The sequence below is a fragment of the Akebia trifoliata genome, chromosome 15 (assembly GCF_017979445.1).
Source record: "Akebia trifoliata isolate Shusen 1 chromosome 15, ASM1797944v1, whole genome shotgun sequence".
Classification (NCBI taxonomy): domain Eukaryota; kingdom Viridiplantae; phylum Streptophyta; class Magnoliopsida; order Ranunculales; family Lardizabalaceae; genus Akebia; species Akebia trifoliata.
Window position 1 is genome coordinate 29053116 of NC_141389.1, and position 25215 is coordinate 29078330.

Sequence of the window (25215 nt, forward strand, 5' to 3'; positions counted from 1 at the left end):
TCTCGCTCTAAAAGAGTTTGTCTCTTCAACTACACTATTCATTATTTTCTTTACAAAAAAATCACTCATTTCTTCTTTTTCGATCATCTAAATTATTAACTTAATCTTTAGAGAATTTTTGATAGGCATTACACCGGAGTCTCTTCTTTTTATCTCAAGGAGTGGAAGTATAATAAAACTTCAACATATCCTGTTCAGACTCAATCGGTAATAGATTATTAAAGAGATTCATTTTTTTCTATGTAATCCGATTGGGATGCGCATTGAGAAAATTTGGAGGGAGAATGCGAGGAAGAGTGTGAACCCTGCATTCTTTGATCGGTTTGACCATCGGTTCGGTTTATAAAATGAATCAGGACCTAAAGGCGGACCCGAAAGTCTGGTGAACAAGTGGGACAATACCGGGTTGTTTTCTCAGGACCCCGGGAATTTGAAAAAAAAATAAAAAAATAAAAAAATATGAAACTCGCTTTTGCGAGATCTAACGCAAAGCACAAGGCGCCACAGTGGACCACACATTTGAATTTGAACAAAAACTCATTTTTTTGCGTGTGAGAGTGTAACCAGAAAAAGCTCATGTGCGCGCTCCTTCGCATTCGAAAACAAATTTAGATCCTACGCCAGCAGCCATAAGAACCCTAATCTTAACTCTAGCAAGACTGATTCAAATTGTAGAACAAATTCAAGCGTTGTGCATGATCTCAAATTCAAGCATTCTTGTCAAATTTAATTTGGGTTTTTTGTTTTTTGTTTTTTTTTTGCAACAAGAGACGGAGCTAATTCTCGTTTGTTAAACCCTAAATGTATATCTACAATTGAACATCTACAATTCTTGATTGTATAAAGAATGGAAGATTGTTTTGGGTCTGGATGTGTTTCCGATCCATCGCTTGTGAACCTAAAGCTTGATTCCAAGGTTAGATGTATTTTATTTTATTTTTTTCCTTTTAAAAGATCTTTTGTGACTTATTATGTTAATGTGGTTGATTTTGCTTGTTTTGATTGTAGTTATTAGGAGAGAAGCGGAGTAGTGTTGAATTGGGAGGAGAATCTAAGTTCGCTTGTAAACGAATCAAAACACGAGATCTTGCTTCTGTGCCGCATTCTGAAGGTAATTTCAGTCTGAAATTACAGTTCTAGATCCTGATTTGTTTGATTATTAGAGGATTATAGTTTACATTTGATCAAAATATTGTCTTTAAGTGTTAATTACATCTATTTAATTACAAGTGAATCAGCTCTTCTTCATCGTCAACTATTTGGTTAAATCTTTTTGTCAATTTTTTGTAAACCGATCATAGATCTTTAGGTTAAGGCTTTTTTATTGTTGTTGTTAACTGCATCTATTTAGTTACACATGAATCTGCTCTTCTTCTTTGTCATCGATTTGGTTTCATCTTTTTTGTCAATTTTTTTTAACTGATGCAAATCTTTGGGTCAAGGCTTCATTATTGATTGTGATTCAAACTTTTGCTGCAGGAATTCAAACCCATAATTCAGAATCTACTGTAAGCAAAGAAGCCAAGGACCAGTTTCATTTTGATAAAAGGGAAGAGATTTCCCAAATTACAGAAGAGCCCGCAACCACAATTTTGGATTCATTCGAAGCCGTAGCAACACGACCAAACGCACTAGCTATATTAGGGGATACCCCTTGTTTGAGTCTACCCCATATTAGTAAAACAGCTCGAGATGCCCCATCTTTGTGTGCTAATGATAATAACAAACAATCCTTGCCCGCAAATAAGGACAAAGATCACAACCTTAGCTCTCTAAACTCAAGAGATACTGGGTTGGATCTCAATGTAGAAGATATCCCTAACTCAGCATATCTTGACCCATTTTACCCTTACAAAATTCATGGTCACTTGAAATCTAGAGCGGCTTCAGAATGTGGGAGCTCTACTGGTCCCGTGGAGGAGAGCGAATCACTTAGACTATGGCAAGAGATGAAACGAAATGGTTTCCTCTCATCTTCACATGGAGGCATCCCGATACCAAAGCCGCATGCGAGGAAAAGTAAAAATGACATGCTTAATAAAAAAATGGAAATCGCGAAGAGGGAGCAAGTTAACAGGTTCACGAAGATCGCAGCTCCAAGTGGGTTGCTTAGTGGATTGAATCCCGGGATCATAAATCACGTAAGAAATAGAAAACAGGTCCATGCCATAATTGAGGCCCTGGTGAGGTCGGAAAAGCTTGAAAATGGTATCCTGGGCAGATCAGTGAACCAATCAAAAGGAGGAATGGAGGACAAACCTCCGAATATCTGCACAAGAAGTACGCATATGTCCTCAAGTAGACCGACCATTTCTTTCGGTTCTGACCACAAGGGTGGGGGTGGTGACACTGATATTGCCGAGAGAAGGGTTTGTGGTGAAAGTTCTGATGTTTCACATTTCACCTCGAACCATGAGGATGATATGCTTACATTGAAATTATCATCATCGATAAGTATGGCCTCAGAGAGCACTAGTCCTGTGTACAATGAAGAGTCAGCAAACCAAACAAATGTTTCTTCTCTTTCTGTTAAAGGTCGGTTCCAATCTAAGTCATGCCCTTCTCACCATTTTGATTAGTATTTTACTGTCATTTCATATAAAAAATATTCATGATATGTTCTCGTGGTGGATGATTAAAAAAATTTAGGTAGGATGCTTTAAGCTGATTTCGATGTTCCTTTTGTTTTTTAGCTGCAAATGTAGCATCCCAATGGCTGGAACTTCTTTATCAGGACATCAAAGGACGTCTTGCAGGTAATGATCTTATTGTCTCAAATCATTGCTGGAGTTTGGCAAGGAGTAGAAACAAATCCTTATATCCATCTTGTTATGTACTTTTCCCTTTAATGTGCAGCATTGAAGCGCAGTAAGAAGAGAGTTCAGGCTGTAATTCAAACGGAACTGCCTCTATTACTGTCAAGAGAGTTCTCATCTAATCGAGAGGACGGTCCTTGTTTTAAGCTATCCTCCGCTGCTGGATGTCCTGACACTGCAACCCCAGATATGCATCGAGAAAGGTGGACTGCCCTTTTTGGTCAGATGGATAAAACACTATCTGAAGAGGAAAAACATCTTGTGAGTGAATACTGTTTTGTTACCCAATTTTCAGTAGAGGAGACCGGGCTATTCTTTAGAAGCCAGGTCTAGGACATAGTTTGTTTTCGTATAAAGTATAGTGTTTCTTGTTTCAAACTCATTAGCACAGTCTTTGTGTAAAGTAGAGTGTTTCTTATTCCTGGACTTTCAGGAAAGTTGGTCGAACCAGGTAAAAGAAATGCAATCGCATTGCGAGTGGGGTCTGCAATTTGTCAACTGGCATGGTTTACAACTAAGTGGATCAGAAAATGGCCCCAGGTATAATTGTTCTATTTAGCTAATAATCTATCCTTTTTTAGTGGTTGATGTTGATCTAATGTTGCACTAGTATCTTGCTTTTGTTACTACCGTGAATCATCCAAATGAATGCAGTGTAATAGATCACATATTCAGATCATCTGATTGCATTAGACTAAAAAAATTTCAAATGGGACCCATCAAATGGTGGTTCACAATCCTTCCTATCTTTTTCATTGCCGGTGTTGTGGGAAGCAGGTTAGACATCTTGGTCTAAGTATTTGGATCCCGTCAACACCATTAAGGCCATGTCGACACTAGCAATTTAAAATAAAAAATAAAAAATTCCATGTCGAAAGGGTCCTGTCGACACCATTAAGGCTATGTTGACACTAGCCAAAATTTTGAAAAAGCATGTGGGTGCCCAAATCCGACTCCCACTTAAGCAAAAATTCGATTTTTCAAAAATACGTGGGTGCCCAAGCTAAATTGCTGGGCACCTTTAACACTGGTCAAAACTATTATCTTCATTTAAACTAATAATGCATGCTTATACTGAATTACGGAAACATACAATGTAGATGGTCCTGTATTAAAATTGGATCTGATAGGTCATATTGTAGTATGTTGAGTTGGGATACATTTGGTGGCTCCTTATCATTACATCAAGTGGTAGATACTCATGAGTTACTGATAAATTTATCTTCTTTATGCTTGACTTTGTTGCTTTGGCTCTCACAGATTTCACAACTAAACTGCTTTTTAATTTCTTAATGCAGATTAAAGAAAGCAGAGAACCAAGAGAAGGATTTAGCTGTTAGGGTAGCTGCGGCTTCCATTTACTCAACGTGCAACTTCGTCATGGAGACTGAAAACCGACCTTGTTTCTGAGGTTATACCCAGTCCAGTTCATTTCTAGGGCTTCTAATTTTATAATCAATTTTCTCTTCTTAATTCCATAATCACTGACCTCTCTTTCTCACACATTTATTGATTAATGATTTAATGATTAGATATGTTTCTGAGGTTACTGATCTTATTGGAATTTCAACTGTTATTTTTTTAAAGAGAAGTAGCAAATTGTTGGTTCATGTTTGCTCTTCTTTTGGTTATTTCAATTGGTACATCTCATAGCCTCACACATCAAAATTATTTCATGGAATTTTTTATAATGATAAGGAATGAAGAAAGCTTAATCGTTCCATGGTAGAATCACGAAAATGATGCGAGCAATAAGGACCGCTCCAATTGTTATCATACTTATAGTTCACGTATCACTAACATGAACATTTCATTCCACGGACAACTCTTGAGATTTAGATTTGATATATTTCAAACATGAGATGTTGATGATATATTTGTATCTGATATATTTATTATTTTCAGTTAGATAAATATATCAATCAGGTTGGTGAGATTTTCTTACTAAAACTCGTTGAACTTCGTTAAAAGAAGTGGTCCATTTATTCAATGATCTTCATTGAACAAGATGGAATATCCCTCTCATCATCATCTTCTCTGTTTATGTTATGTTTTACGATGGTGAAATACTTTGGAATTTGTTTTTCTTTTCATTCTAATGCATCAAAGAATATTATTCCATGAAATGAGTATGGAAATAATCCTATATTTGAAGTATACATTATGTAATGTAGATTTTTGGCCTTAATTTTTTAGCTTTCTTATTAGAGTTTGCTAAAAATAAATACACTTTGGAAATTGGATTTTGTACTGAAAATGCCCTTACTTTTTTATTAAAATACCAAAACACCCTCACATGCTCATTCCCAAGGTGTATTTATTGCACTTTAACGTGTGCCCTAACAAGACCCTTCTTATTATCATATCAGGGTGGCACCATACAAAGCAAAAGTGTGATGTTTCTACATGGAGACTACCAATGGATGAAGAGCTAATATATTCCTTTTAAGTAGAATTTGGTAGTGTAGCCTCTATGAAATTAATTACCCAACCCAAGCTTCTATTGTTCATCATCAATTGCTCCTATGTTATTTGCTTGTTTTCTCTTCTTGTTATACAGCTATGTCAAAGGATGTATGTGGCAAGTCCAATCCTTCCTGTTCGATGTCCTGCCAGTTAGAGTGAGAAGCCCATGGAAGCTGTCAGGGACGGATTTACAGTGGGACCAATAGGGGCACTTGCCCCCACAAATTTTTTTAAGGAGTTGTGCTGGAGTGACCTGAAGATTGTACCACATATCGCACATCCTGACGTGAAAGCGTGTAGGAACCATATGTGGTTTTTGACTCGTATCTTGATGAAAGCATCTATGGTCCTACACACTTTCATGTCATGATGTGTGATATGAGGTACAATCTTGAGGCCACGTCAGCATTATTCTTTAAAAAATATTATATTTTCCCTTTAATAATTTGATATTTTTTGAATTTTTACCCCCACAAAACTTTTCGCAGTCGCCCCTCCCCCCACCGCTCTGAAGTTTTGGGTTTATTAGAATCCCTTGACTTAGATTTTCTTTCATAGACTAATGAGAAATAACCTAAATGCCCTTTTCTTCAACCTTTAACAAAAATCCCCTTAATTTTCTTAGAAAAGTCACTCATGTTCTTCAACTTCGTCAGGCAAGTATAGTTTGCCCCCTCTATAAGAAAATCGAAACCCGTAATTTTGTCCCTTTAATAAACACTACTACAAGTATTAGAATAACTATCGTGGACTCAAGTTGATTATGTTTCGCCTTGATCAAACAATTCCCAATCACGGTCCTTTTGATTGGATCATCTGTAAATGTTATAAAAAGAAAATCAAATTGTGTGCCATGGTCCCTTACTTTAATATGGTGCAAACCTTCGCATATATATGGCCCTTGAAGTCTCCTTGATTAAAAGAGTTTGATGATTCTCTTATTCTGATACAAACTATGGATCCAAAATTAATCAACCTGAATTTTACATTTCAATTCTAGGAGGTTATAAGAAAGTTCTAAAATCTCACCTTGAGATTTCTAGTCTGAGAAAAAATGAATGTTGTTTTGTTACGAATGATCCCAATTTTTTTTTCACAAAACTCAATCCAGTTGGAGTTGAATCTGATCCTTGAAGGGCGTCACATGAACATGACTGATTCGAGATCCTCTTTAACTCGGCCAAATATTGATTTTTCTGACTTTGAAAACTTGGCTGAGTTAACAACCAGTTTGAATTTGCCTTGTGTTGCACGGACTGCAGGGCCACTAATACGGATGTGCCACGCGAATGTAGGGAACAAAATTATAGGAATTCTAAATGAAAAAAAGAAAAAAAAAACCTCTAAATTTGGGAGTTCAAGAGTTGTACATTTTCAAAGCCTTTAATTGCAAATTTTTTTTATTATTATTTTAAATTAATCTAAATTATGAATCCTAGAGAGTTGAGGTGTCATTTGGTTCAACATGAACAGAGGTCCATGCACGAAGTAAAATGTACAAATGAGACTTTGTAGGCATTAAAATAGGTTTCTTAGGGATTAATTTCATTATGGAAACCTTCAGGAATAGTTACCCATCTCAGACCTTGGAGACTATAAGCTGTTTTCAAGAGTTTAAATATTTTTGATTTATTTAAGATGAGATTATGAAGAATCCATTAATCAAATTTATGTAAAAAGACAACCAATTAACTTTTAAGATCCAATAAATACATATTTTTACCAATTTAATGTAAAATTGGTTTGAACCAGAGTTTGACTCGACCTAGTTGGATCGAATTTTTATTGGAACTCAATATTAAGATCTAAACCCGATCCATTGACAATTGGATTCAGATCGGGCCAAACCTGGTTTTATATACAAAATCAAAGTAAACTTTGTACATCTCAACAAATATATAATATAATTTATATGCTTTCTAACATATAATCGGATCGAGGCATGATTGATCCATATCCAATTCAATAAGATATCGAATCAGATCCTTCTTGAAATCCAAAACATTGATCTAGACCTGAAGTTATCGGATCGGAACAGATCGGATTTCGGGTCTGATCCGATCCATTTATAGCCCTAGAAACGGATCCAATACAATAATCAGCCCATTTATAGACTTCTAGATAGTTTTTGGTCCAGATACCAAGCCCAAGTCTAAAAACCCACAAAGAACCCTAGAAACCTCTGCACAAATGTTACATGTACATGTAGTGGACTGAGAGACTCCTGAGTCTGAGAAGAAACGAAGCGAAGAAGAAAGAAATGGAGTCGAACAAAAGCATACTCTACGAGAGAAAGCAAGCAATCGTTTCTTCTCTCTGTAAACATCTCTCCTTAGATCCTGTAAGCTTCACAAACCCTAAATCAGCTTCAATTCGTTTTGTAGATCAGTTTATTTGTTTATTTCGATTTTTGATTGATCTCTTTGAGTTCAATTATAATTGCTGTTTCAATTTTTTTATTTTTATTAATCTCCACTTATATAGATTCTAAATGCAAAATTGAAATTTTTGACTAATAAATAACAGAAAAGATTGAAAATGTAGTTTTTTTTTTTCTAGAATATGCTCCATTTGTGTAGAAATTAGAATTTATAATCTTTTTTTTTTTTTTTTTTTGTGGGGAATGATAGTTGAATCTGTTACTGAAATTTATAATTTTTGATGCAGAAAAGCTTCTCAAGTGAAAGCATTGGAACAGATGATCTAAAGAGTTTGTTATCAAACATTTTGAAAGTTTCAGGAAATGGTGTTCCTCTCAAAAACAATGAAGAGGTATTATAGTTAAGTTAATTTATTGATTTGGGTCTTCTTGAGCTAGAGTTTCTGATGTTTGAAAGAAAGTTCAAATTGGTTATAATTTTTAAAGGTTTAAAATCACAGAAGGTATCGAATCTTATTATCGGTTTCATGGGAAACTTAATTCAAATGTGAAATGGATTGGGCAAGTCTGAGCAAGTTCTCTCGGACGGGTGTTATTGAATTTTGACATTGAAACTTATTTTGGGGTGTAGGTGATGAAATGGGTAGCATTTGTGGACAGTTTTCCCGTTGATCCTGAAGCTTGCAGTCAAGTTCTTAAAGGACTAAATGAGGATTTGACCCAGAAGTCTATTCTTTTGGGGGATGGATTTACGCCTTCGGAAGCAGATATTGTTGTGTTTTCAGCCTTGTATTCTTTTGTGGTATATTATTTTAAATGGGTTTCTCTTGATTTATTTCTTTATTCACAAGTAGTATGATCAGGTCTTTAAAAACAACAATAATTTCTGGTGGGGAACAATAACAGTTGTTTTCATTTCATTCAAAGCCTATTGTTTGTAATATATTATGAGAATTCTACAAGATGTTCAAGGTTCCTCGTTTTGAGCTGTTGATGAACAAAAAATTTACTTCAATCGGGTTTGTTTATAGTGTTATAAACCTTTTGTTCTAACTATTACCGACTTCTATTTCATTTCCAGAGTGGTCTTTCAATTGCAGACAGGCAGAAATACCCAAATGTGCTTAGGTGGATAGATTACATACAGGTAGGCCAACATCAACTTTGCTTGGTCTCATTAAGTGGTGTCATCGTATAAAGATTATGCACCCTGACATCTTTATACAATATTCAGTAAAATTTTCAACCACGCTTATTGAATCTGATATAATATTCACCCACTGTGAACATAATAGAGTGCATGGTTTTAATACTTCTCTGTAGTGCTAACACATGAGCTCCGAACTTCCTGTTCTCTGATTTTAACAACTACCATGGTTTTTTGTTTGTGTAGAACAAGGAAGATCTTGGAGGAGTATTTGAAAAGATTCCAGTGGAGAAGACTGCATTTGAGCCTCAAGTGAGTAATCTCTTCATCATGATGGCTACTTCGTAGATAGAAGGCCAATCTTTTGATTAAAGGGATTTGCAAAATTTCTTGTATGGTTATCCTCAACTACTATTTGTTTCATCTCCACTCTTTCTTGGCAGCTTTTGTGCTTTGTTACTGCCATTTTTTCTTGGTACCAATTTTCAAGTATTTCATGGCCGATGTTTCAATACGACACTTCTTGGCACTTGCCATACATACGATAGAGGCCGTTTTCCCTTATTTCTTTTTTTTCCAAAATGAAGTATCATTGAGAATGTATTATGTACTCATAATTGAGTTTCACTATCCTCCTTCCTAGAAATATAAGGTGCGCATGGAGGCTGAAAAACTCAGAAAGTGTATGTCGTCATCAGCTTCTTCTCTTTGAATTTTATACGAGATTGGAGTTAAATAACAGCACTACATTTCTTTTTGACCTTTACTTCCACAACTTAACCCCAAAAAAAAATGTACTCTAGTAACTTGACAGCTATCTGATTCAAAGTTTCATTCATGCACCACAAATTACTAGATTACAGCCTAGGAAACCTATTGTACCACAAGTATGGCCGTGCCATCGTATTGGAATTTCTGGAGGTTGCCTTTTTGGACACCTTAACCCTTTGCGCTTGTCAAGGTAAGACTAGTTTCTTCTGTTTCAATGGGAAATTTTCTCTTACTGTCATAAAGATATATCCATGGTGTGGTCATACGAGCACTGGTGCATTGGATCCAATTAGACCTCGACAATTAAGTTTTCTTCCCTGCTTACACGAAAGTATTAATAAGTACTCTCACAAGATGGGTGGCCTATTGGGAATTCCTTGAGTGGCATCCCACTTTACCTGATTGCCAATACAAGTGTGCTAAAGAAGGGATATTGAGCAAGTAGCCCATTTAACAGAAATCAGTCTCCCTGTATCGGACATTCTCTGGAATAGCTATCGATACTTACTTGTTCAGTTTTGTATTGTAGACCTCAAAGAATGTAGGTAAAGTGGCACCTGATTCAAATTTGAAAAAAGGTGTTCTGAGCTCAAAGACAGCAGATAAGTTAGAAGCAGATTCAAATTCTAAGAAGAATGATAAGGTAGATGCAGACTCAAATTCAAAGAAGAGTGATAAGTTAGATGCGGACTCGAGTTCAAAGAAGAGTACTGCTGAGGTAATTTGTTTGTTAAGTTGTGCTGCATTTTTTCTCCTTGTGTTCTTTAGATGCATAATATCAATGCTAGTAATCTCAATGTTATTGATATTGGTCCTTATTTATTTATTTTATATGCATCTATGCCTTAATCAGAAATATTTAGAAGTGTCCTTTTTTCAAAGTGGAGTATCGACTTTATTGGAAGCTGATGATAGAATGGGTGTGAAAATTATTTTTAAGGAATTATCAATATCCCAAAATCATACGAAATGTCCAAGTTAGCCCTGAACTTATTGTTGCCAACCTTCCCTTGGAGATGCTGATTTTCCATTTAAGCATATGCAAAATATTTAATTTAATATGTTTCGCAGGGATTACTTGACTTATTCAATGGTCACCTCTAACCGCTTTTGGTCCCAAATCTTTGGGTTTGCTTTTTTCCATTAAACCTTGGTTACATTTCTTTATGTTATTTGTACCAGTAACCTGTTTATGGATGCTCTTGGAGTAGTCGATCTGGCTCTGGACCTAACCCTATATTATTATATAGCTCTATATTTCTGAATTTCTATATTTATATTTTTTTTACATATAATTCCCACATTGACATTATGCCACGTTTGTTGAGAACTTCAAGAAAAAGGTTGTGGGAAATAGTAAAGCAACCGAAGAGAAGAAAAAGGTACCAGAAAAAGAATCACTTGAGAAGGATACAGAAGTCAGTGTTAGTCTGCTTAATATACAGGTTGCTCTTATTCGCAAGGCTTGGAAGCACCCATCTGCCGATAGGTATGTCCTTTTGTAAATCAACCAATTTTCTTGACTAGAAAGAATAATAACCTATGAACCACATTAATGAGGTAGCTTGGTGGTTCTCTCAGTGTGCATTTTACATAAGCACATGGTTCTAATCTGTTGAGCGTATATTTTCCTCCACTCTCAGGTGTGTCATATGCCAGTTTTAAGCCCTGTGACCCTCTTATATTCATAGTCCCCCCCTCTCAAATATATTGGTCTTTTGGAGTAGTTGGTTGGTTAACATGGTATCGAAGTGTTAGGTTTCACGGGATCGATTCTTTCCACCCTTATGGGTGAGGGGGAGTGTTGAGTGTATATTTTCCTCCTCTCTCGGATGTGTCAAACCCTAGTTAAGCCCCGTGACCCTCCTATATTCATAGTTCCCCCCTCTCCAACAGTCGGTCTTTTGGATTAGTTGGTTGGTTAACATAATCATTATGTAGTAAGCAGCTGAAATTATTAAGGGTAAGTAGATCTCAAGGAATTCATGGTGACAGAACTTGGAACTAAGTGATAATTGCATGTGAAGCTTACATACTCTGCCAAATCAGACCTCTGCCTAATTTGATTTGCTTTATTGCACAGTTTATTGGTTGAGGAGATAGACTTGGGAGATGGCAATATGCGTCAGGTTGTCAGTGGTCTAGCAAAATATTGCAGTCCGGATGAGTTAATGGTGAGAATATTTCTCAAGCTATCAACTACATAGCCACTTCAAGTCATTTCTTGTTTTGGTTTCCTCGACTTAAATGTGGCCTCCATTTTATTAATAGTAGTTTTACGGTTTTTAGTCTAATTAGTTGATGGAAGTTGCTTTGTAATTCTCCATTAAGACTCTGATCTTTCATGCAGAATCGTAGAGTGGTTCTAATTACAAATGTAAAGCCTGGAAAGCTACGGGATGTAATGTCTGCTGGACTGGTATTTCTTTTCACCTTGTGACAACCAAAAAGAATCCCTTAGATGGGTGTAGAAACGTTTTACATGTTGTTTGTTTATCAAACTAAACACTTGAGTGTGATCAATTTGTGTTTCAGGTACTTTGTGCTTCAAATCAGGATCATACGGCTGTGGAGCCTTTACTTCCTCCTGAAGGGGCTAAACTTGGGGAGCGCATTTCATTTTCAGGGTAATCATGCAAAGTACATAGAATTGGAAAGCTACACTTAAGGATTAAATTAAATTCATAAGATTACCCGGAGATAGATTATATTACATGATACCTATCAAAGAAAGAATAGGGATTGATTACATTTGCTGGCTATTAGCTATCAAAGAATTTCTTTTTATCAGTAAAAATATAAAAATAATAATGGTAGTTGTAGGATGATTAATACTTTGTGCGACAGATAGGTAAGTTTTTAACTTGAAATTTTGAATGATTCTATCTAGGCACGACGGAAAGCCAGAAGATGTTCTAAACCCAAAAAAGAAACAGCTGGAGAAGATTACGCTGGTAAGTATTTCAAAGTTTATTATCTTTCCCTTTTGGTTCATCTACACGGAAAGGCTGTCATTAGCTTTGGTTTGTGGAATTACCATGCATGGCAGCATTTATCTCCTGATTCATTTAGCATTTGTTATGTATCTCACGGAGGAAACTACATGGTGGGCTGCCACTTCTCTCTATAAAAAATTGAGGTGTCTCATAATCAACCAGAGTCATCCACTTGATGGGCACCACATTACCATGCACTAATGAGTGTTTCCCAATCCATTTCAGGCATCTGTAATGAGTTTTTAAACTAAATAAATATCTTGGATGGTTCGGAGTTTTAATTGATTGCATGGTGGTTTGCCTTTAAATCACTTGTGCTTCTCGACTTGTGATTGTCCACGCTTGTGGGTCCCATCCACACTTGAGTCTCTCCAGTCAAAGATTTGAATTATTTATTTATTTATTTATTATTATTTTTGATGTATGTATGTATGTATGTATGTGATGACGGGTTTTCCATGGTTGTAGCATCTTTGCACTGATGACAAGGGCATAGCCACATTCAAGGGAATACCATTCATGACATCTGCTGGGCCATGCACGTCTTCCATCCCCAAGGCAAGCGTCAAATGATGACGGCATACAGCTCCATATACTTCTCATGCCAATGGTTCCCCATGTTCGTTACATGCATGTCAGAAATCTAGTAGGCCATTGCATGCATGTAGGTCACCCTTCATTAGGCCCCATGGTTTGTGCTCCTCTTAATCATATCGTCTGTAAGGTTTGATGAAAATCATTAAGAGATTGTCCATCCATATTTAATGGCTCAAAACTTGCCCATCAATGGGCTCTTAACTGCTGAATTCTTGTTGAACGTTAATGATTTTGCTTACTGAAGTACTGGCTTATACCTTTTGAATTTATTTATTGGGAAAATTACTAAAAGAGAGTTAAATGTTTTAATATTTACCAAAAATAATCTATTTTTTTTTTAAATTACCAAAAACGAATTAAGTTGCTGGACAGTCCAACGTTTTAGAAACTCGTTGGACTGTCCCTGTATTTTAATAGCTTGCTTTAACACTTTAGCAGTTTAGCCTTCATTTAAAACGTTGGACAGTCCAACGACTTAATTCGTTTTTGATAATTTAAAAAAAAAAAATTATTTTTTAAAAATATTAAAATATTCACCCCTCTTTGAGTAATTTTCTCTTATTTATTTTATGTTGGCACAGTCCCTTTCAACTCTATCTCCACACTAGTTTATTTTGGATAATTTTGAGATAATCCCCCGGACTTTTCTGAAAAGTAGTGATAACCCCAATTTTTAACATTAATGATGTGTTTGGATTGAGAGAAATAGATAGAAGAGAAGAGAAAGAGAAAATAAATGAGCTTCTCTTGTTTGGTTTGTTAAGTTGGGGAAGGGAAGGGAAAAAAAAAAGATGAGTTCTCAAAAAGTGAAGAGATTTGGAGAGAAATCCTTTTAAAATATTTTATAATTTCAACTTTGCCCTTTGATCTCTTTTAAGACATTTTAAAACTCCAAAATTATCTTAATTTCTCGTGTCAATTCAAACATGGTGGAGAGAAACTTCTCTTCCCCTTCTCTTAATGAGTTTGTTTTCTCTCTCCTTGTCTCTATCCAAACGTAGTGAGAGAAATAAAGACTCATCAAAATGGACGATTGCGAATCATTTGTTTTTTCACAAGTCATTAGATTCCACCTTGTATGATTGAACTTCGATTATTATTTTTTAAATAATTCATTAGGCTCAACAATTTGACCCTTTTCTCATTGTAATGTTATATAAAGTCGTAATCTCATCTTAACAACAATCGACGATTGATGGTTTATCATCGTGCAATGATCACATTTTAGAATATTTATCAAAAAGTTTATTTTATCCATTTGGAGGAGTACTTATTAAATTTAAGTTACTTTTATACCTTTATATTTTCTGCCTTAAACAAACCTCAAATCTTATTTTTAAAATACATTTTATTTATTGAATTAGTTTCCATGATATAACTCAACATCTTGACCATATAAATATAAAATCCAATGGATGAAAATTATCTTAGAGTTGAATATATATGTGTTGTTGAGATACGCATTGAATCTTAACTTTAGATGTTGAGCCGTGCTACACTGCCTGAGTCAGACACTAGGTCCAACACTAAGTTGGCCTGGCAGTGCACAAGTAATCATAGATTTATTTTCTCGAGATACAAGTTTAAAAATCAACGGTTTAAAAGTGCCAGGTCAACTCAGTACAAATCTAACCGGAGCCCAAGATATTTTGATAGATATTTTTTTTAAATATAAAAAAAAAAAAAAATCTCATTTTAAAATTTAAATACAAATGAAAATGAAGAAGTGAATTAGGTATTGAGAACTGTGAATTATCTTTGTTTTAGTGAGCTTTGTTTCTCACATAAACCTTAAACCTAATCATTTTGACTTAAGAGAGGATTTCTAATTCAAATTCAATGGCTCTATTTACAACTCCATCTCCCTCTCTTCGACTCGGATCTCTGTGTCGTCCTCACAGTCACAGAGTTTCCATTGTCACTCATTGCGATTCTTTGAGAGGGTTTGAAGCTCGTTTTCTCTCAGTCGATTGTCGAAGATTGAAGTACCGATCGACTGTATCATTCTCTGCTTCGCACGAAGATTTGGTGAGCTGGATTCAACTAATTACTATTTTGTAAATTTATTAGAATCTATCGTTCCCGTTAGATTTTGTCTATTTCTTGATTGTTTCAATTAATTTGGTTGAAATCTGAAGTTTTGATTTATTTATCAAAAATAAAAAAAAAATCTGAAGTTTTGATTTTATCAAATATCAGTATAGCATCAAATGTTGAAAATTAGATATCTTGTTAGTGAACATAGGTTTTTATGAACTTCTAAGCTTCATAAAAGCGGATGAGGAGCGTTGTTAGTGATTTAGTTTTCTAACATGTTCTGGGGAATTTGATTTAGCGTATTAAAATTCTGAAATTTGGACTCATTTTTTGTCACTCTTCATGTATCTTCGTGAGTTTCAAATTCAGTATAGTCCCTTTTTGCAAAGTTGAAAAAAAAAGTATTATGGTTTTAAATGGAAGTTTTTTTTTTTTTTTTGGGACATTGGGAGGAGGGGAGAAGACAATTTTGAATCTTTTGATATCAATAGGTGTAGTGGGATTTTTTTGAAAGGCTGTGTGAGGCTAATTCTAATGTGAGCATTTCAGAGACAGAGTTGGCATCGGTTTCATAGATTAGTTCTTTCTAGGCGGGGCTTACATGTTCCATTGCATTTTTTTTATAGGTATAAAGGGTGAAAGCGAAGAAGCATGCAGGGGCGGAGCCAGGATTTTCTTGTAGTGGGGGCAAACTATGGTTAGTTGTATAGTTGAAGGACTTGAAAATGAATGGTTTTAGGGAGAAATTCAGAGGTTCTTGGTTAGAAGTTGAAGAAAAGGATATTTAGGTCATTTCCAATTAGTATATGAGAAGGCCCGGTCAAGAGGAAATGTCATCAACAGGAGGAGAGAAAGGGGGGGGGGGGGAATTGGAGGGAGTTGAGGGTGTGGGGGCAAATGAGGAGAGAGGTGAGGGAGTGGGGACATATGGGGCATGTAATTAGTTGAAAATATAGGGGTGTCTCAAAGTTCTGTGGGGGCAGTTCCCCCACCAGCTCCTTACTATCTCCGCCCCTAGAAGTATGCAAGATAGTTTGGAATCAATGGGAGCATTGTATCAAACAAATTGAAGATTTTGTTATTGATGCCCTGCGATTTGAACTTTAACGCTGTCTTTGAATTGAGAGAAATGGAGAGAGGAGAAGAGAAAATAAATTTGTTTTTCTCCATTTCTCTTGTTTGGATTGTTAAGTGGGGGAGAGAAGAGAAAGGAAAAAAATGTGAGATTTTTCTCTCTCCAAAAGTGGACAGATTTGGAGAGAAACCCTTTTATAATTCCAACTCTGCCTCTAAATCTCTTTTAAGACATTTTAAAATTCCAAAGCTATCCCAATTTCTCTCCTGTCAATCCAAACATGGTGGAGAGAAACTGAGTTTCTCTTCTCTCCACTTCTCTCAATCCAAACATAGTGTAAGTAAGGGCAGTTGGGGTTCCAGATCCTTCATTTAGAGAAACTGGGTTATTTGATAAAAGATGATTATTTTTCTCTAGTAATGCATGCTAACTGTTAAACCTCTTCTTCCTTATTCTTTTTCTTTTTTGTATTTTCTCTTTCTTGAACTGAATGTGGAATCTTTCATAACCTTTTTGAGATATGCTTCTATATTTGTTTATTTAGAAGCATTCAGAGATTGAAGTGGAGAAGAAAAAGAATGAATTTGGAGTAAGAGCTGAGGAATCACTAGAAGCATGGAAACAAATGTTGGAATCTTTCAAAGAGCAGGCTATTAAAATGCATGGTTCGTCAGAAGAGGCATTTGATTTGTACTCTAAAAAAGTAATGGTGATTTTAAAGGAAACTTCAGAGCAGTTGAAAATTCAAGCAGAGAAAGCAAGTTATGATTTGAGTATAATAGCAAAAGAAATTAGCGAAGAAGGTAAAGAATTGCTTTCCACAACAGCAGAAAAATCTCCAGAGGGGTTGAAGGAAATTGTGCAAACTTTTACCTCCTCGACTGATGATCTGAAAGAAGTGTCTAAAGTTCGGGACTTTTACCTTGGGATTCCATATGGTATGTGTAATGTGTTTCAAATATTGACATTTTGGGTCCTTTGCCTTTTGCTAGTCTTGGTTAGTGCATAGCATACGGTTTTCAATGGATCATGTTTGGATCGGATTGCGGTCGTTTTGGTACCAACCCGATAATGATTGGATCAGGCTCTTAAAGGATCAAGTTTTTATTGGATCTCAATAAATTCGGACTAAACCTGATTTAATGTACAAAATCTAAAGAAGCTTCATATGTTTGGATCGGGGCCTTTTTGGATCAAGACACGGTCAATCCAAATCTAATCCAATGAGATATCAGATCGGAACCTTATCGGAATCTAAATCACCGAGCCAAACCCAAAGTTATCAGATCGGAATGGATCTGATTTTGGGTCTGATCCGATCCATTGACAGCCCTAGCATAGTATGCTGCACATAGGTGGCATGAACTGGTGATGTATGATGACATTTTGATTTTAAACTTTTTCACGAATTTGTCATCCTGTGTAGGTGCACTTCTTTCTCTTGGGGGGTTTCTCTCCTTCATGCTGACTGGAAGCATTTCCGCCATTAGGTTTGGTGTTGTTCTTGGTGGTACTCTTTTGGCCTTAAGTATATCAAGTCTAAGATCATGGAAAAGGGGAGAATCATCTGCTCTGGCTTTGAAGGGGCAAGTAGGTTAGTGCTTCCAATGTTGTGGCGCCTTAAGTGTTTTTCGTGAATTATTTGTTCTGTTTTATAGTTTGAATTAATTTCTTAACTATGCATTTTTACTGAAATTTTATGCTGTAGCAATCGCGACCATAATCTTTCTTAGGGAGATGCGCTTACTTTCTCAGGTAAAAGGCTCTACTTCACATAATTATAATTTTTTAATATGTTCAAAATGTTATCTTAATGTAAATTAAATATACTGCTATAACTTCTGTTGAACTAAATCTTCTTCTCTTGAAGTTTCTGATACTTCTTTTCTTGTTCTTGCAGAGGCCATTGTTTACAAGTTCTCTAATGACCTTCATCAGGTTCCAGCTTTATGCTTTTAATTATATATCTGTATTTATTTTTCCTATGGTTCTTATTTTGAGTTCTAAGATTCCTTCAAAAGTTCCTTGTTTGCTTGGATTGAGTTCTAATTATTCTAGTGATTGTGCTTTGTCCCCTATTCTGGATCGAGTCTGATTATCTGATAAAAATGGCGTTATCTGTGCAGTGGTGCGATGGTAATTTTCTATTTGTATAGGAACATGTTAGATGGTGACCAGAATAAAGGACCAAGCTCCGAAAATGGCCTGGGAAATTAGCGTGCTTGTGCAAGGTTTAGTATTTTTCTCTTTCTCATCGTTTTACCATTTATCATCCAAAGTTGTAATGGGTCCACTTCTGAAGTGTGTGTTTGGTAACACTTCTGAAGTCTGAATGGATGTGGTCCACCTTTAAAATTCAGACTTCAGAAGCTTTATTTCCATTTGTTTCATTTCATATTTCAGACTTCAGAACCGAAATTCAGAAGTTTTGAACCAGCAATGGGGGACACTGACACTTCTGAAGGCTGATTTCTAGTTTCCAGACTTCAGAAGTGTTACCAAATCTGTCTGCGATTCTCACTCGAAAAACAAAAAAAATTATTAGGTTATGCTTCACAACTTGAAAACAATCACATGGGCATTTCGTCGATCTTATCATCCAAGTTTTGTTTCCAACTTCCATTTGTTTTTTTTTTGTTTGAAGAGAAGAATGGGTTCTTCCCTCCTGTTAAGTATCAAGTACTTGTTATTTAGATCATTCTGAAATTCATTTTAATAAAGCTCAACACTTCGCACGAAACTTGGTTTTCTGTATAAATCAGGTAGAAGAAGCTAGGTTTAATGGATTAGGATGCTTTGGAGGGTCTATGGAAGTAAAATAACGACAGAAACAACAAATGTGAGTTGGGGTCGGCAAAGAATCTTGCATCCAAAATGTTCCTCATTTTAATGAGGTAAATGTAAACATTCCTCAATTTTTGTTGTAGTTTTTTACGATGGTTTTGATAAATGTGAGGAATATATATGGCTTGTTTCAAGAGTGGTGGTTATTATGTATGAGAAGTTGTGCCTTCAGCCAATCTATTGGTCTCTTTCGTTCTAGAGATTGAAACAAATTATTTCCATCTAATCCGATTCGTACGATTGGTTGTTAACGTGAACCTTAATTCGAACCAAGGAACCACAGATAATATAGGTCCAAGCCATCCTTAAACTCATCAGTATAGATTCACATTGAATAGAACCAAACCATCAAACACTCTCTCTCTCTCTCACTCAAAATCCAAGCCCAGCCTAACACTACAATTCCAAAAACATTAAAAGATATAATCTGAACTTTGGGAGAAAGAAATACAAAGAAAACAATCATTAAAAATGCTGGTGGTGTCTACGGTCATCCAATCCAAAGCACTGCAAGAGAGGGTAACAAGCAACAAAGAAGCATCTCCCAAGTCCTCTAATCATAGAAGAAATTAGCAAACATGGGCAGCAACAACATCCCAATAATTGATCATCATAAGGGCTATCACTTCCATGGTCATGGTGATGGTGATGGTGATGGTGATGACCATGATGATGCCCCATCTTCCTTCCTCTGATAAATTAACAAAAATTAGAAAAAAAAAAAAAAAAGAGACCCAGAAACTCCCTATACCAGTGAGAGAGCTCTTGATCTTAAACAAATTTTAATCTTTTATAGAGATGATCAAATACCCATTGCTCAAAACAGAAAAAGTTACTAAAACTTCATGGAAACCAAAAAAAAAAAAAAAAACCTTTGTGATTCTTCTTTGTAGCTAAAATAATGCTCCGATGTTGTGCAAGGCAAATCCAGAACCAAATCCAAATACCAGAGCCTTATAGGTTTCAATTTCAAATCAGATCCGAACCCAATTTTCTTTGATCGTTTGATTTTGAGAAAGAAAAGGGAGGCCTTCGAGATTTTTTTTATTTTTATTTTTAAATAATATTGTAATCACAATTTGATTAGGAAATAAATACATTGGGCTGCGTAAACGGCTTGATTAAGAGCCCAAGGTGTTTTAAACACCAACTAAAACATGCCACGAAGACAAATAACATATTTTATGGAAACGGGACACCGTACTGGATCCTGAGTCATATTTAAGAAGGCAATAAGTTGCGAATGGTAATGCAGTATTGATAGCTGTAACACGTCAATTGCGCGTTCTTCACGTGTCATGTTTTTTCTGCACGAGGAGTTGGGTAGTGTTACCCTACTCCTCGTCCCATTGCCACGTGTCACTTTCTTTTGGCATGATTGCTTTGGAGATAAATCTATCCGGGAAGAAATTCGTTTTCCATTTTGCCCAAACAGAAAATCTCTTTTCATAGGAAAATGAATTCTTGAGAAATGTGAAAATTTATCACTTGAAAATTATACTTTCTAGAAAAAATATTTTCCTAACCATATTCCCATATGAAAATTCCTAGCGGGACTTTGTTTTCACTGTGTCCCCCCCCCCCCCAAGTGAAAAACATGTATGGTTACATCCAAACATCCTCGTTAGTGCAGTGTGAAACACAGTGAAAAATGAAGTCCTCTAGCATGATTCTTCAAATTATGCACTTGAAAACTGACTCAATCAACACGTAGGACTTTCCCGAAGGGTGGGGATACTCACAATAAGCCAAAAATGAAGAAGAAAAGAGTCATGTTTTTTCAGTAAGTTTTGTATTATTCTTTATTCGAGTCCGTGTGTCGAATGAAGTGAGACATTTTTATTAATCTAAATTAGAAGGAGACATGTGCAAACACACATGTATCAAAAGGGGTCTTTCTAGATTTTGTGGTAAAAAAGATGATTTTTCTAATTTTAAAAATTAAACAAGATTGTAATTTTCTTGATTTTTTACTAAAATGATCTTAATTATATTAAATATAAATATTAAAGTAGGGATATTTATAATCATTCAAATTTGGTGTCAATCATCCATTCTTACTCCACTTCTCTTTCATTATAATAGTAAAGATGAAATTCAGACCCAATAACATAGGGGTCTAATGTCCCAATGAAGGAAATAAGCTCTCTTGAGAGCACTAGAATTTTTAAAAAAGATTTGAGTTTGTCGTAGAGAATTCCATATCAAATTTTTTAAGTTGTTGGAGCGACCTCAAGCTGGAATCTCATATAAATGTCTTTTTCCCTTGTATCTCGATGAAAAGTATTTATGTTTCCCATACACTTTCATGTCTACAAGTGTGATACGAGGTTCCAGCCCGAGTCACTTCATCATTTTTCATTTTTTAATCGAATCCAAGCGAAAATTTGAGTCGTAAGTGAAGGTGACGTAGGAAGTAAGAACATGTGACACATTCAAGAGGAGACACCCGAGCCAAGGCAAGACATGGGTTGTGAGATTGGATTTTGTGTCCAACCAGTGTTGTAAAACGTTTTATGGTGAGCATGAGATGCATCACAATCAACCCATCTCTCGTAAATTCTCAAATCTAAGTAATATTAATCTGCCATCCCTCATCAATGCCAAGATCAGGGCCTTTGTTCAACAAGGAAAATATTTAGAAGCCCTGCAATTGTACACTGGAACTGAAACTACCCATTCTCCTCAAAAGCCTGACAAATTCACCCTCCCTTCTCTTCTCAAAGCCTGTGCTTGCCTTTCAAATCAAAACCATGGAAAGAAAATCCACTCCACCATCATCACAATGGGTCTACAATCTGATCCTTATATTGTAACTTCTTTGATTAATATGTATGTAAAGTGTGGGTCCCTCAGTAATGCAGACCAAGTGTTCGTTAAAATCTCTGAGAGTGAAAGTTTGATACAAGATGTCACTCTTTGGAACTCTATAATTGATGGGTATTTTCGATATGGTTGTATCGATGATGGGTTCTGTCAGTTTCGTCGAATGAAATTAGTCGGTGTCAGACCCGATGTGTACTCTCTAAGTATCCTTCTTGGTGCTTGTAATAACTTGTCTGATCATGTTGAAAGGAAATCGATTCATGGTTACATTGTTAGAAATATGTTTGATGGGGACCCGTTCGTGGAGACTGCATTGATTGATATGTACATGAAATGTGGTCAAACAATGGAGGCGTGGCATGTGTTTGATAAGTTGAAAGATAAGAGCAACATTGTGGTCTGGAATGCAATGATCGGCGGCTTTTGTGAGAATGGGTTGTGGGAGAAGAGCTTTGAATTATTCTCGCTCTCGAAGAATGCGAATTTCAAACTTGGGTCTGCAACATTTTCGACTGTTTTGACTGCGTGTTCCCATTGTGAAGATTTGCAATTCGGTAGGGAGGTTCATTGTGATGTGATAAAGATGGGTTTTGAAGGGGACCCTTATGTTTGTACATCTCTATTGACCATGTATGCAAGATGTAGGTTACTTGAAGCTGCACAAATAGTCTTTCATGGATTATCAAATAAAGAAACTGAAGTGTGGAATGCAATGATCTCAGCTTACGTTAGTAACGATCGCATTCATGAAGCTTTGGATAACTATTATCAGATGAGATTAAGTGGGTTTCGATCCGATTCTTTCTCAATCTCAAATGTCTTATCGGCATGTAGTATGACTGATTCACATGATTTTGGTAGCAAAATTCATGGGGAATTGATCAAAAGGCCAATACAGAGTAATATGGCTGTAAAGAGTGCGTTGTTGACAATGTATGCAAAATGTGGATACATTGAGGATGCTAATTTGGTATTTAATTCAATGGAGGAAAGAGATGCTGTTGCTTGGGGGTCCATGTTGTCTGGACTTAGCCAACACAAGAAATTTGAGGCGGCTTTAAGTTTGTTCAAAGTGATGAAATTCGAAGGAATAAAATCCGACTCCACAATCATGACGAGCGTAATTGGTGCTAGTGCAGGTTTAGAGTATGTAGAAATGGGTTTTGGGGTACATGGATTTGCCATCAAGAATGGTACGGGATCGGATGTTTTCGTTGGTAGTGCTCTGATAGATATGTATGCGAAATTTGGATTGCCAGATATGTCCAGAAGTGTGTTTACTGACATGCGACACAAAAATTTGGTGGCATGGAATTCGTTAATCTCCTGCTACAGTCAGAATAGCCTTCCCGAGACGTCGATAAGTCTTTTTCCTCAAATTGTACAACATGGTTTTACTCCGGATTCTGTTTCTATCACCAATGCCCTCGTTGCAATTTCATCACTCCCGGCACTACTTAAAGGGAAAGTTGTGCATGGGTGTCAAATACGACTTGAGATTCGGTTGGATCTTCAAGTAGAAAATGCACTAGTTGACATGTATATCAAGTGTGGCTGTATAAGATATGCTTTTAGGATTTTTGAAAACATGCCTCGAAGAAATATAGTGACGTGGAATTCAATGATTGCCGGTTATGGGTCTCATGGGGATTGCCCAAAAGCAATCAGATTATTTGATGAGATGCGAAGATCAGTAGAATTGCTCGACGAGATAACTTTTCTTGCCCTGATCTCAGCTTGCAGTCATTCAGGATTGATTGAGGAAGGACTCAGATTATTTCAATCAATGAGGGAAGACTATGGGATTGAGCCTAGAATGGAGCATTATGTGAACGTGGTTGACCTCTTGGGCCGTGCTGGACATCTGAATGAAGCTTACGATTTCATCCAAACGATGCCTATTGAACCAGACAAAAGTGTTTGGCTGTGTTTGTTATGTTCATGCAGAACTCATCGTAATGTAGTTCTTGGAGAATTAGCGGCTACTAAGTTATTAAAGTTGGAGCCAACGAGAACAAGCAATTATGTTCAGTTGTTAAATTTATATCGGGAAGGGGAGTTTTGGGACAAGGCGGCAAAATTAAGGGTATTGATGAAGGAGAAGGGATTGAGAAAGAATCCTGGGTGCAGTTGGATCGAGTTGAAAGATAGGGTTGATGTCTTCTTTTCGTGGGATTCATCTTCCTCGAAGACACAAGAGATCTATGTGACATTGAGCAATCTTAATAGAAACATGGAAGGGGAGGAGAGTTATCATGAAGATGTTGGTTTATGAGATCCAAGCAAATGTGGAAGGTGCTTTGGGTATCGGAATTCTCTCTTCACGATTGATTACAAACATGCGAGTTGGAACTACTACAACGAAACGAAGGTAAGAAGATTTACATTCTCTCTTTCAAAATCAAAGGAGCGAATAATGTTCAGTACTTAGGTTTAATTGTTCGGTGTCACACATGTTTGGTATCCAATTTGCTCAAAAACAGATGTAAGATACATGATCATCCCATTGAATGGTCTAACATGTTTCAAAATATACAATGCAGACTCTGGCGATGCAATGTAGTAGGATCCTAACGCTGATCTAAATGAATCAAACTTTTAACAGATAGATTGCATGTAAATTGTCTACCATAAAATAAACTGAATTTCAACCATATTATCAAGATTTTGATTATAATAATAAATAATAAATATGAGTAGCAGTTTTAGGAAAGAGTCGTGATTTTCGGATGCCCCCTGTGACATATGTCTCCATATGCTCTGTGACATAACATGGGTTAGAATCATAGATCTTTTTTCCTTGGATTACACAATTGCATATCCTCATAAATATGTGCCATTGTATATCCCGAGAAAAAATCTATTACTCTGGTACATGCTACATATGTCAAAGTACGTACGTCAGAAAATCTTTATTCTTTTAAGAAATTGGGCCCACAAAATACACCCAACAATGTTGAAACAAGCAATGGTGCACTTTACGAGGTTAGGTGACACCCATTTTATGGCAGAAAATGGGGTGCCACCAGAACTTGGCTAGGAAGAAGACACCAGACCAGATCCTCACTCTAATAATAAATTATTTAAATAAGGGAAGTTGAGCTGTCAATTTTCCAATTACACAACTACATCTAACTTGTCACAAGCAACCTTCTTCATCCCAATCTCATTTCAAAACCTATTCATATTAGAAATTTAGTATAAACTACTCTTTAAGTAGTTTATATGTGGTACAATAACAATCACCAATACAACAACCA

The 25215-nt window shown here is 36.1% G+C and overlaps 4 protein-coding genes and 1 non-coding gene across 7 annotated transcripts; all 5 read left to right on the forward strand.

Moving 5' to 3' along the window:
* Window positions 1-505: 505 nt before the first annotated feature.
* On the forward strand, window positions 506-5768 carry LOC147385131 (uncharacterized). 2 transcript variants are annotated; one of them, XM_086426880.1, is made up of 8 exons: window positions 506-916; window positions 1009-1111; window positions 1480-2535; window positions 2694-2756; window positions 2857-3077; window positions 3250-3356; window positions 4115-4227; window positions 5186-5768. In XM_086426880.1, exons 1-7 carry the CDS (start codon window positions 848-850, stop codon window positions 4224-4226), a joined length of 1731 nt encoding a protein of 576 aa, XP_086283006.1. In that variant the 5' UTR covers window positions 506-847; the 3' UTR covers window position 4227; window positions 5186-5768. The 2 variants fall into 2 exon arrangements, with proteins under 2 accessions (XP_086283006.1, XP_086283005.1); XM_086426879.1 differs by lacking the exon at window positions 5186-5768 and having other exon boundaries at window positions 4115-4615.
* A 1692-nt stretch (window positions 5769-7460) lies between these two features.
* LOC147385132 (Nucleic acid-binding, OB-fold-like protein) lies at window positions 7461-13416 on the forward strand. Its single transcript, XM_086425321.1, has 12 exons — window positions 7461-7623; window positions 7950-8054; window positions 8294-8464; window positions 8744-8809; window positions 9056-9121; window positions 10110-10298; window positions 10918-11069; window positions 11664-11754; window positions 11931-11999; window positions 12116-12207; window positions 12471-12534; window positions 13045-13416. The coding sequence occupies exons 1-12, from the start codon at window positions 7543-7545 to the stop codon at window positions 13147-13149; spliced, it is 1251 nt and encodes a 416-aa protein (XP_086281447.1). The 5' UTR covers window positions 7461-7542; the 3' UTR covers window positions 13150-13416.
* Window positions 9454-9561, forward strand: LOC147385133 (small nucleolar RNA snoR97). The gene has a single exon (XR_015173151.1). It is a non-coding gene; the product is annotated as a small nucleolar RNA snoR97 (small nucleolar RNA).
* A 1493-nt stretch (window positions 13417-14909) lies between the features above and the next one.
* Window positions 14910-19263, forward strand: LOC147385134 (protein FATTY ACID EXPORT 3, chloroplastic-like). Of its 2 annotated transcripts, XM_086425324.1 has the most exons (8): window positions 15092-15201; window positions 15837-15907; window positions 16830-17223; window positions 17712-17879; window positions 17994-18040; window positions 18186-18223; window positions 18412-18516; window positions 19048-19263. In XM_086425324.1, the coding sequence occupies exons 2-7, from the start codon at window positions 15905-15907 to the stop codon at window positions 18500-18502; spliced, it is 741 nt and encodes a 246-aa protein (XP_086281450.1). In that variant the 5' UTR covers window positions 15092-15201; window positions 15837-15904; the 3' UTR covers window positions 18503-18516; window positions 19048-19263. The 2 variants fall into 2 exon arrangements, with proteins under 2 accessions (XP_086281449.1, XP_086281450.1); XM_086425323.1 differs by lacking the exon at window positions 15837-15907 and having other exon boundaries at window positions 14910-15201.
* A 1955-nt stretch (window positions 19264-21218) lies between these two features.
* Window positions 21219-24671, forward strand: LOC147385135 (Tetratricopeptide repeat (TPR)-like superfamily protein). Its single transcript, XM_086426822.1, has one exon. It carries the CDS (start codon window positions 21660-21662, stop codon window positions 24228-24230), a length of 2571 nt encoding a protein of 856 aa, XP_086282948.1. The 5' UTR covers window positions 21219-21659; the 3' UTR covers window positions 24231-24671.
* Window positions 24672-25215: the final 544 nt, after the last annotated feature.

What these genes read in the sequence shown, in the direction of transcription:
- LOC147385131 (XM_086426880.1), top strand. Translation starts at nt 848, where the DNA reads ATGGAAGATTGTTTTGGGTCTGGATGTGTTTCCGATCCATCGCTTGTG. An exon ending in TTCTGTGCCGCATTCTGAAG is followed by an intron (nt 1,112 to 1,479) that starts GTAATTTCAGTC and finishes CTTTTGCTGCAG; the next exon opens with GAATTCAAACCCATAATTCA. An exon ending in TTCTTCTCTTTCTGTTAAAG is followed by an intron (nt 2,536 to 2,693) that starts GTCGGTTCCAAT and finishes TTTGTTTTTTAG; the next exon opens with CTGCAAATGTAGCATCCCAA.
- LOC147385132 (XM_086425321.1), top strand. Translation starts at nt 7,543, where the DNA reads ATGGAGTCGAACAAAAGCATACTCTACGAGAGAAAGCAAGCAATCGTT. An exon ending in CAGCCTTGTATTCTTTTGTG is followed by an intron (nt 8,465 to 8,743) that starts GTATATTATTTT and finishes TTTCATTTCCAG; the next exon opens with AGTGGTCTTTCAATTGCAGA. An exon ending in AGCTGGAGAAGATTACGCTG is followed by an intron (nt 12,535 to 13,044) that starts GTAAGTATTTCA and finishes CCATGGTTGTAG; the next exon opens with CATCTTTGCACTGATGACAA.
- LOC147385134 (XM_086425323.1), top strand. Translation starts at nt 15,013, where the DNA reads ATGGCTCTATTTACAACTCCATCTCCCTCTCTTCGACTCGGATCTCTG. An exon ending in CTGCTTCGCACGAAGATTTG is followed by an intron (nt 15,202 to 16,829) that starts GTGAGCTGGATT and finishes TTGTTTATTTAG; the next exon opens with AAGCATTCAGAGATTGAAGT. An exon ending in AGATGCGCTTACTTTCTCAG is followed by an intron (nt 18,041 to 18,185) that starts GTAAAAGGCTCT and finishes TTGTTCTTGCAG; the next exon opens with AGGCCATTGTTTACAAGTTC.
- LOC147385135 (XM_086426822.1), top strand. Translation starts at nt 21,660, where the DNA reads ATGCATCACAATCAACCCATCTCTCGTAAATTCTCAAATCTAAGTAAT.